General features: G+C 42.7%; 1 protein-coding gene across 8 annotated transcripts in view; it reads right to left on the reverse strand.

Annotated features, from left to right (window-relative positions):
* Positions 1-11,369, reverse strand: part of PDHX (pyruvate dehydrogenase complex component X) — a 53,788-nt gene extending 42,419 nt beyond the window's left edge. For 2 of the 8 annotated variants that reach the window (XM_086462745.1, XM_086462750.1), the window contains exons 1-2: positions 3,895-5,818; positions 1,523-1,606 (exon numbers count right to left, since the gene is read on the reverse strand). In XM_086462745.1, the coding sequence (XP_086318871.1) occupies positions 1,523-1,606; positions 3,895-3,958 (148 nt within the window). In that variant the 5' untranslated portion in view covers positions 3,959-5,818. Of the gene's footprint in view, positions 1-1,522; positions 5,819-9,542; positions 9,551-11,239 lie in introns of those variants that run through there. The other 6 variants (XM_086462746.1, XM_086462744.1, XM_086462749.1 and 3 more) reach the window with 6 other exon arrangements.
* Between the last annotated feature and the right edge of the window lie 299 nt (positions 11,370-11,668).

Consider the following 11,668-nt stretch of genomic DNA (forward strand, 5'->3'; position numbering starts at 1 on the left):
GACTGAGAAAAACCATTGTACAGCTGTTGCATCCTGAGACCTTTTTACAAGGAAAACTGATTCCCTCATGTTGTGGAGCAAACTGGAATCTACTTCAACTCCTGTCGTGCTCTCTTCTTTGCCTTCTTGTGCAATTTCGGATGCTATGTTTATTGTAAAACAGACTACTGTTGACTTTTAATGTCTTGCTGTTATTGACAACAAATGAATAGAAAAAGGACTCTGGATTGTTCCATTCTCTCGGCGTAATCACGGACTTGATACTTGACTAACTGAAGCTTCGAGTTTCAAGAACATCGGTGCAATCACAGGCATAGACTGCCACATTGTTCCTAGTAAATCCTGCAGAAATTCTTACTAGAAGTTTTACAAGCAAAAGGCCACATCCACTACTGCAGCAATGAGTTGGCCTCCTGGCCTCCTCTCAAAACTTATAAAAGCAAAGTACTTCAATAACACAACGATGGAGGCTGTTTCAACATCTAGAAGGTGAGCCAAAGGGAATGGCTTATCCAGTCAAAATAGGCAAAACACACACTTAGCTTACTGAACGGCGTCTGTCAAAGATCACATGCTTTAAGAGATTTCCTTTTCTCCAAACGTGTTCATCTCTTTAGCAAGTCTAAAAATGTCCAAGAACAAGATACATTCCTACAGTCACCTAAACTTTGCAAAGCATCCTATACCAATGGACAACCGCTACCTGGAATCCAAAACTACAGTTGAAATCCAGTTTTAATATTAAATTGGAGAGGAAAAAGGGTAGGAGGAGAGGTGAGATAGGTCTCCTGACAGGACAGGGACTGCCAATTCTTCTGCAGATCATTTTTCATTTACACACAGCCTATGCGAAGACAAAACATACACTCAGACTAATTCTCTAAGTGCTGCAACATATTATAACAGAAGTACATTACTTTTCAGTTATCAGAGCACAAAGAACCTAGACAACGAAGGTTGGTAGAGCTTTTTTTGGAGGAGTAGTTTGAGTTTTGTTTTGGATTGCGTTTTTTTCTGGAGTGAGATTTCCCCATCTAGAACTCAGTTTATGAAAGAAATTTAAATTTTTCTATCAGCTTTATTTGTAGGCTATAATTTACATATTTAAAAAAGGAGGCCCTGAACAGCAACTGTAAAAATACCATATCTTTCATGTTATTTCGTAATGCAGCACAATAATGAAATAGAGACCCTCCACAAAGGGTCTCAGACTTCCAAAGTTACTGATCAGTGTAACAACATCGGGAATTAAAAACACCACACACTCTCGCCCTGGAACAGCCAAATGGAAATTTTTACAAAAATATGATCACTGCAACCTTTTAGAAGGCAACTAAAGAACAAACGTTTCAAGAACCAAGGATTTCAAAACAGGTATTGCTCAAGAAGACAGCATCCACATACCACACATTTTGCTTCAGAATGCTAAGGTAGAACCAGGAAGAATGATCGTATTCTTACAGAATGGATTTACACAGCTGAAGAATTACAACAAATGTGGCCACAGAAAAGGCTATCTTACCTTCCTTTTTTAACCATTTCACAATGTTTCCTTCTTCCATTGTAGGAGAAAGTGCAGGCATGAGAATTTTCACACCAGGTGTACCTGTAAAACAAGCACATCATTATCTAGACTAAATACTTCTTCAGTGTATTTTCTCAGTTAACTGCCTAACACAAAAGAAACTACAAGTGCATCAATCTGAAAGACAGTTGAACTAAAGATTCACTGTGATGCTCTTTTTTCAAGCTTACATAAAAGCACACACTCCCAAGAGCACCAAGAAAAACAAGGCATTAAGTATCGAACCTATATGTTACACAGAGAACAAGAGCCAACTCGAGTGTGAAGTCATAAATAACAGAAAGTATTAAGCAAATTAAACTCTGTCCTAAGTAAAAATATGATACAGAAACTTTGGATCTGATGAAGACAACTTTAGATACTCACACACTGTTCCAGTTTTGATTCAATTAACTTTAATGGAAACATTCTCCACAATCAAGCCTTAGTGCGTATTAAAAATTCACAAACTATTATTTCAAGTACCCCTCAGTTCAGCCTGACCTACTGAACAATCCTACAGAGGCGGCAAGCAAAACAGGGTTATAGAACTTCTGTCCAACAGAAACGGAACAGAAAAAATGTATAACTTGGAGCTCTGTGGGAAAATAACAGAAGGTTGGCGAGGAGGATCATAATGTAACTCAAGTGACTTACACCTGGGATGTCAAAAACCACATACCACACACACACAAAAACACATATATCACATTAATTGTTGTCTAGCTCTATGTGTGTGACAAGCAGACCATCTGTGTCTAGGTAACGTAGGCCTGTGATAGACTCAGAGGCACCTTATTGAACATGCTTAGGAGTCCTGCCCTGCTGTGGGAAAGATCAAAGCCCAGTGCAAAGCTACATCTGCAAAAATCCCTGATACATGGGCGAAAGCAGTACGTTTGAAAGTTTTTTCACTCTTCAGTGAGGAAGGAGCTCCGCGGTGCCTGTGGCCCCACTTGGGTGCCACTACAGAGAAAACAAGAATGAATTCACTCTTTGCATTTTGTCCATGGTTTTGTGGTTGTTCCTGCGTCTGGCTTGTGTCAGCTCACACAAGCTCCAACTACACAGCAGCTACCAGGCGTAGAATGAAAAAGCAGCTATAAAGTACAAAAATGCATTAGAAAAAAAAGCAGCAGCTCGCATGAAGCTGTGATTTCATTTTTTTTTCTTTATTATTCCCCCCTCACCCCCAAAACACCCTACATTTCAAAGCTGAGCCAGCTAATAACCCTGTGTCTTGTGTATCAGGGGCATATGTACCAAATCAAACCACATTTCTCTTTTGGGGACTTTCCACACACGGCCCTGCACACACTTAGCTCTGCCCTGTCAGGGTCTCTCTGAGCAAAACCTTAGTTAAAATCATGTGCCACAGCCTCTCATTCACTCCAGGGCACAAGTGAATGGACTAGTCTCAAAGACTTGTCCTCTCTTTTCCTGCTCGCTTGGCAGGCGACGACATGTGACCATAAGAGCTGTCAGGCAGAAGCAAGCCCAGAGGAGAGCACACACACAGACACAGACAGACGCACACATACCTCGATCCTCAAGAGACCAAAACTGCCGCCATCACGAGAAATCTGGCAAGAGATATGTCTACGTTCCCTGCTGATGAACTACATGACGTACTACAGAGGACAGTACAACTCCACCCACAAATTCCGCAGTGGTATTGACCAGTTGTTCTCCCTAGTTCTGCAATACGTCAGCAGCACGATTTGGAAGGTATGAGCAGAGCACCAGCCAGGCAGGCATCTCCTCTTCTGTCTCACAGTACTTATCCATCTCCAGGCTTCTGGCCACGGGCACGCAAGCATGAGAGCAAAGCAGGGTCTAAGTGTGCAGAATGTACCCAGCCAATTGCCAGAATCCTTTCCGACGCCAACCGAAGGCTAGATACTTGTACCTTTCTTGCAGAAATCACAAGATTCAGGATGTTAGAAGTGTGTGTGTGTGTTTTGAGACTCGTAACATAGAAATCTCACCAGGTGGTTACAGTTTAAAAAACCAGAGAATCTTGAAACCTGCTAGGCACCAGTGATACTGCTTGGAAATCCCCTTACTTTTCCCATCTTGATTTGAGTATCAAGAGTTCTAATTAGTGGATATTAGTAGGAGAGACTAATGATTATTTTGGGAAGATAAGTCTCAAATGGAATAAATGATCAAATATAAAATAAAATCTGTATTGCCAATGCTGCTAGCATACCTCTGTAAAGTTCCAGACCTAAGGTATTTATTAACCAATAATCTATTAGTGGATAGAAACAAGGAAAATATGTTATAGTCCAAGATGTCTGCTAGATAGGATTTACTATGGTACTCACTGTGTATAATCTTTGAATCATGACCAAAGTAGATACGAGCCAAGAGCCTGCGAGTCAAGGACATGTTCCTCAACCATACACATCAATTCAAGGAGTGGTCGAGACCTCCGACTTACCCAAATTATACCACCTACTCAAAAGAGAACAATAGAAGACTACGACAGAGGCTGCGCACTAATTTACACCAGAAGCGAGAAAAGAAGAACCAATCATTGAGAGAACGATAACGAATATGCATTGTATAGACTGAATATGTATGAATTTAATATATAAATATTTGTTGATTGCAACATGCAGGCGGACATCTTTGGGAAGGATCCCATGTCCCTGGTGCATATCATTCTCATCATTAATAAAGGACGTCTCTACTTACCTACCTTTGTGTAGATAAGTTTTTCTTACCACTGCAGATTTGCAACACCTTGATTACGACCTGTGTCTTAATGCTGAATTGCGATATTAAGAGCAAGCCAAAGCAAAACATGTAATCCCACTCCCCCAAAGTTCATACACTAAAAACCAGAAAAAAATAGACCAGAAGTTTCATTTGCCTTATCAAAATCCACTACAAACACTACATCCTCCTTTCCCCTCTCCTCCTCTTTGCCACAGGCTGTGGAATTTTTTCCAGGTGACAGATTAAAGCTTTTCTTTTAAATTAATAAAGCCCCCCTGATCCTAGTACTCCAGACACTGATGAACCTCCTCTTCCACTGATAAACTTTCCCAATGTTTATTTGTCCTTTCTGCTAGGAAACTACACCTACTTTACAGACTGAAATTGCCTAATTTCAAGTTTCAGTGATTGGATCTTATGTCTCTGTTAAAAAGCTTGAAAGACGTCTCATTACAGAGATCTTTCTCATGGTGTCTATATGCAGAGACCAGGTAAATCCTTAGCTTGTTCTCTCTTTTGACAAGCCAAATAAGAAGATCTGAAAAGCCTGATGTCTTCAAGCGACACAAGACCAGCACCTCCCTGTCCCTGCAGCACCGAGCACCAGACACAGCCAGCCAGTGGGTCACCCAGCCTGCCCACGGCCTAAAGCCGCGCACCGAGCGCCCATACAGAGGGCACAGCATCAAGCAGCATGCCACCGAAGTGGGAGTCTTCTGGGGACAGGGCTCAAGATATGGCACACTCCTCGCCTTCATGGCACATCACATCTCTGCCATTTGACCCAGTACACTGAAGTAGCACCCTGACATACAGCTTGTAATACAAGAGATACTGTCTTTCTGAACTTTTAAGGACAGGTATGAGGCAAAATAAATGTATCTTTCTATTTTGTAAGAGGAGTTTTCCAGCACCTGACTGATTTTTGAGGCTTCTCGGTTTAACATTACTCATTACTGTAATGCTTACAAACATATCCTGACGATGTTCCTTGTTACACTGGCCATTCCCTCCAAGGATTTTCTTTAAAAAGTTGCTTCTTGTTGTCGGGGATAACCTGACTGAGGAAGATGAAGTTGACCTTGACAGCATTCCAGTATACCCTTGAGAAGATGAAAGAAGTGGATGAAGAATGTTGTAAACAAGTCTGAGGAAGTGATAAGAGACTGAGCAAGAAAAAACTGAACAAGTAAATACCACAGAGCAGCAACTTGGCAAGACAACAGTATATAAAGTGGGAAATACAGTAGGAGCTTCAGCCAATCAGTGTGTGAATAGAGGTGAATGGACAGAGCTATTGAGAGAACCATTTTAGTAGCCTTAGTGCATGAACAGGTGGACAGATAAGAAAGGTTATAAAAGGGTACGTTTTTTCTGCTGCGCCATCTCGGCCATCTTGGCTTTTGCAACTTAATAAAGACTGCCTTCTTACATATATTTTTGTCGTTGTCCATCCCTACCGCAACATCTTGCAACCTCTCATCTTGGACCAATACACAGAGAAATGAACTATGCTAAGAACAGGTGTTATTCTGTGAATACCTATCAGTGTTCATTCACAAGTCATGTTCTGCCTACTATCACTTTTCAAGCACTACAAATTAAAGCATGAGTTCACAATTTTCTTTACGCTGTATGTGTTCACTCAAAAAAAAAAGATAACAGCAAACAGACAAGTCAACTTTGACAATCCAAACATGATCTTGAAGTCATATCCGACAAATATCTAGGACTACCTAGAACTAGCAGCCATACTCCACTGAAAAAAGCAAAAGCATTCCAGATCGGTAGTCAGGAAAACATATAGTGGTTCTCGTGTTTCACTTCACTGAAGAGTCACTTGATCCATTTCCCAGAATATGCTCCACACTTCAGCATAAACACAAATTTGAGCAACAAATTTGTGCCACTGTAACATTTTCCCCTTCATGTTATGAGCAACTACCACAAAACATACAGTCCATTCTGGTCCTTTCATCAAGTTAGGAGAGAAGATCCAGCAGTAACTACATGTGAAGAGCGTAAAAAATAAATAAATAAAACAGGATACAAAGCAAAAGGAAGAATCCAAAAATCAAGGCACACATCAAATCTGAAAAGGTGAAGCTGCCGCGTTCTATACTACTGTGTCCCGCTGCAAGAACGGTACCTATGGCTGAGGAGCAGCACTCAGACGGGCCATGGCAGTACGTGTCTGTGCCTTTAGAGCCAGCGTAGAGGCTAGCAGCTTCTCAGGCGCTTCACGACTTATTACCAACAGTCACACTAAAACAAAATCACACCACACAGGATAAACCCACTTGCGACTAGATAAAAACTTTGCAAAACCTCTGTTAAGTGGGAGATGAGACAAATACTCACAATGATAACTAAAAAAAAAATTCTTTCCTTCGTCCTCCCCCAGCTTTCTACCACGTACACGTCTTTGACTTGAAAGGCCCAAGCAATTAATAAAGGCGTGCTATCACTACACAGAGAAACTTCTCTGCTACCTAAGACAGATATATCCCACAGCTCAAAGGAAAATTCTTGTCTGGAAAAAACCCTACAGGGTTCTGCTGCTCCTGTTTGGGAAGACATGGGGAGCTGAGGGCTGCTCAGCAGCTTCAGCAGGCAAAAGAATACAAACCATCTTAATGAGATAACGTTATCTCCTGATCACTGATGTAAATGCCAGCACTAGCAGAACAGTTCATTCTGATCACAATGCAAAACAAAAGTACAGATCGTCCATCCGCCTTTCCACTTTGGTCCCATGCTTTATGCTGTAAATTGAGTATCATAGCTCAAAAAGCCTTCTTCCCCTCCTCGAAACACTTCAGTGTAACTGTCCTCCCAAATCTGCGAGTCTATTTAGAAACTGCAAGAAAAATAAAGCCTGTAAATCTAGCCCTATGCTCCGCTTTCTTTGAAGATGCTAAATACAAGACCTGGAAAGTTGCATGTACAAAGTTTACTACTACCTGGAAGGCTGCTAAGATTTTACTTCAAAACACAATTGCAAATAAATATTATACTGGTCTATGTGGTGATTTCATTCAGAAAAAGAAACATCTGCCTGTAAAATTCTGTGAATTGTCCCTGCAAACTTAAAAAACTTATTGCAAGATTACTGCTGAGGTCACAGATGTTCTCCTTTAAAGTGTTCACTGAAAGTTCAACATACTGCTTAAATGACAAAACAATTTGCATATGGAAACATTTTGTTTCCCAAATGGAGTCAAACAAAGAATTTAAGAGATACATCATAGGTCTTAATATAAGAAGAATATAATCAGTTTACTTAGAGTCACTAAGTGTTAGCATCTGAAATTCTGCTGTATTCTCCCACATGGGAGTTACAGACATTTTTAAGCCATTTTATTGTTCGTGGCAATAGCTGAATGTTGTTAAACAGCAATGAAGGTATGTGGCACAAAGCTAACATGAATTATTTAGAAAATTATTGCAAACTTCTAGTCACCTGCAGCAAGCAAGTTGTTCAGAAAAAAACACACATAAAAACTGGATGAGCAGAGAGCTGAGAGTTTATCCCTACTTTGGAAAACCGCAGGCAGGTGTAGAGGTTCTCCCCCACCTCCCAACTCCTGTACTCACCAGCAAAACTTAAGATCTATTTCTAGGCTACTTTTGCTGGCATATCAAAGAAAAATATTCCTGACACCCTGAGAAAATTTTGAGGCAGAGGACTTGAGAGAACACAACACTAAAAAAATAAATTATCTCAAGTTATTTTCGAATTGGGCTGTCTAGGGAAGAACTTTGTATTTAGAAATAATGCTGATAACATGGATGGCCACAGTAGCAAAGTAGTGCACAAGGTATATCAACAAATTTTTTTCTTCTGTTACTTTAGTTTGCATGGAACTTCCTTTTCTTCCTCACATATACAGCCTGATCTGAACTACACAGAATTATACAACAAAATTGTACAGCATCTATTATAGTAATGCAGAAGAAAAGATTTTCGCAAACTTGGCCATGCCAGGGCACTGCTTTTAAGACTCAATTTCTGATTACTTTCAGTTGTCTGGAGGTCGGATGCAGTCAGCAGGTTCACTGAAAGACTTCCCCAAGAACACATTTATTAACATTACTCAGATACACTAAAGTCGTTTCACAGCTACAAAATCAAAGTGCTTTTTAAACGTGAAAAGCATTTGTTCTGTCCATGGTCTATCACAAATCTAATTCTGCCAGGCAGCACAACGGTTGTGTTTTGAATGGGGCCAATTCAGGGAAAAAGCGTTAAGCCATGCCTGACTGCCTCTTGTTCCACATTAACCCAGTGTCAATCCACGACACAACCAGAAGGAGCTGATTGGCCTTCTGCCCCAACTGCTCATGTTCCCACTCTTGTTAACGCTACCAGTAGTACTGATAGTCCTGCTGCTGCCCAGTTAGCCAGACTGGGGAATGGATTTTGCAGGAAGTTAACCTGATCACAAAACCAAATACAGTTTCAGTCAGGTTGCTTCCTGATCCAGCTCGTCACACAGCAGCACAGACAACTAACATCCCAAACGGGCAGTGAGAGCAAGGACAGAATTTGAGTTACAGCAACTGGGGAACTGCAACCCAAGCGATTCTGCAAAGCAAAGGCAACAGTGAAGCGCATTTCAGCTCCATTTTCTCCACTCCCTTCTCATCCTCCGAGCTCACCAACACATCCACTCCTTGTCGCTTCATATAATGCCAAGCACAAGAGGCCTATGTTCAGAGTTCAGTAGCGTGGCCAGTAAGAGCCTTGTTCAGCAACAGACACACAAGAACACCAGCTAAAACAACAGTCTCCTTCCAAAGCTGTTTCAGTCACTCTTCAGTTAATGACCATACCCATCCACAGATTAGGCTTAAATGTGCCTCCCAAAAATAGCAGTCTTACACTCAACAATTCCCTCCAAATTATATTTTTCCCTCATTAAATAAAAAAAAAAGTGCTAATAAAAGGAGTCGTTGCATTCATGTAGGTCAGCTGCACTGTACAGGCAGTCCTTACAAGCACACAGGGAAGTAAATACTGTTCATTTCCCATTATGAGTAACGAAACCCCATCATGGTGTAAAGACCCCTGAGGAACATCACTCATCACTGGTCTCCACTCGGACGTAGAGCAGTTGAGCGTGACCCTTTGAGTGCAACCATCCAGCCAATTCCTGATCCACCAAGTGGTCCACCCATCAAATCTTTACCACCCTATTAACTACAATCTGAGAATCCCATGGACAGCGAATTTTGTACTTGAACTTACTCAGCGTAACACAGGTTCCTTGCCTCTTTTTGACCTCCTTTGACATGGAAACAGCTAGCCAGCAACCAAGAGCAAGTTTCATGCACCAAAGAGCTGTAGTTTACCAGAGAAGTTACAATTTCTCTCTTTGTTTTTATTTTAGAGGCTACAACAAAATTTAAGAAAAATGGTGTCACTGAGATATGCTCCACCTTGAGAAGCAGCAAGGAACACTAAGAGAGCTCAAAGAAACCAGTCAATGAAGAAAGCCTGAACAAGCCAAAGGTGCAATCTATCCACCTGAATACATAAAAGCTTACTGTAAGGAAGGAGAAAAAAAAAAATCCACTCATTTCCATATCCAAAGTTAATAATATACAGCTGGAATTAAATTAAAGAAGCCTTTCTCACCACAAAGATATAAAGTACTGCAACAGATTGCCTGGCAGGACCACAGACAACAGGTCTCTAAGGAGTTAGATAATAAGACTAACATAGAGGTAGCTAATCCTGAGTTGAATAAAAAGACAAACATTATTTTATGAAGAAAGAAGCAATTTTTTTCTAATAAAATTTGAAAATAAATAACATTTGTTTCAAGAACAGGGATAGCCTTCCCTCTATCGCTGACAGCAGCTTTTGCAATACTGGAAGCAACAAAGACAACCAGTGCTGAAAAGGACATACTGAGATCTAACACACAATGATCAACAGTCTCTAAACTACTACTGAGTTTTACTGTAAAATGCACGTAGTTTTATTACACAAGGTTAGCAAGAACTCACTTCTTTATAAGTGCACCTAATATCCAAACAGTTCAGGTATTTTACGCTCAGCATCACATCAGCACCTAATAACAATGCACCTGATCATTGTTTCAATGTTCTACAAGATGTAACTAACAGATTAAGCAGGGAAAGAGAAGATCACATTTCATTTGGGCATCTAAAACTCTTCCCACACCTCTTAGAGGCAGAGGAAAATATGGAAGATACGCAGACGATCTGCCTGGAAATTCTGTAATAACAAACTCCTGAGAAGAGAAAAAGTCCTAAGACAGGCTGCTGCCATAACCTCATAGGCTGACTTCTATGCAGCAGTGTATGCTAGACATGAACTTAGTAAGTCAAACCCCATTTATCCGTTTAAAAGATTAAAAAAGTACATAAAACATCACTTCCACACCCTTCTCCAGCTGCCTGAAACATTATTTGTAAAATAATAAATAGACAAAAAAGTGGTGGAATTCCCAAACCCTGAGAGAAAACAAAACAAAACAAAACAAAACAAAAACCTTTTCTTTCGGTTTACACCTGAAACCACTCAGCTATTTTCAATTGTAAGCACTTCTATTCTGTTACGGATAAGGAACATTTACATATTTGAAGGTCTAATCTCACACCAATGTGATTTCCTCTCTAGACTCCAATTCCTTCAGTTGTCTCCTATCGACCACACTTCCTAGGCCTGTAATAACTCTCACGCCTCTTTCCACATTCCCTCCCCCCAGGCCGCACCCTCCTGATGTACTCCCAGTCCCTCCAGAGGCCAAAACAAACGGGCCCGGCCAGAAAGGCCCATCCCCACAGCCCCCTACCGCCACCCAGCCGCCTACCGCTGCCGAGCCTCCTCTGCCCGGTGCCCTACACTCCCGCCTCCTCACGCCGCGGCGGGCCGCGGGCCCCGGCTCCCAGCGCCGGGCCCGGCCCATCGCTCACCCTGCAGCTCCCGGCTCCCGTGCAGCTGCCTCCAGCCGCCTCGAGCGGGAAAAGCCGCGCCGGCGCCCAGGGCCGGCAGCAGCCTCGCCACGGCCCAGCTGCCGCGGCCCAGCCGCAAGGAAGCCGCCATCTTGCCTCCCTTCGCCGCACCGCCCCCCTCCGCGCCCGGGCTGTCTCCCGCACTGCCTAAGCGGGTACAGCGCCGCCGCGCCCTCGCCCCGCCAAGCCGCCCTCGGCGCCGCCGCCACCACCGCCTGCCTCGCCGATGGGCGCCTGCCCGCGCCTGGCACGGCGGCGAGCCCTCCCGCAGCACCGGCCGCGGGCGCTCCGCTGCTCGCCCGCTCGGGTCTGGCCGCCTCCCCAGGGCTCTGCCCTGCCCAGCCTAGCCCAGCCCAGCCCAGCTCGCCTCCGCCCCGGGGCAGGGCCGCG

Source organism: Leptosomus discolor, chromosome 3 (assembly GCF_034619465.1).
Source record: "Leptosomus discolor isolate bLepDis1 chromosome 3, bLepDis1.hap2, whole genome shotgun sequence".
Classification (NCBI taxonomy): domain Eukaryota; kingdom Metazoa; phylum Chordata; class Aves; order Leptosomiformes; family Leptosomidae; genus Leptosomus; species Leptosomus discolor.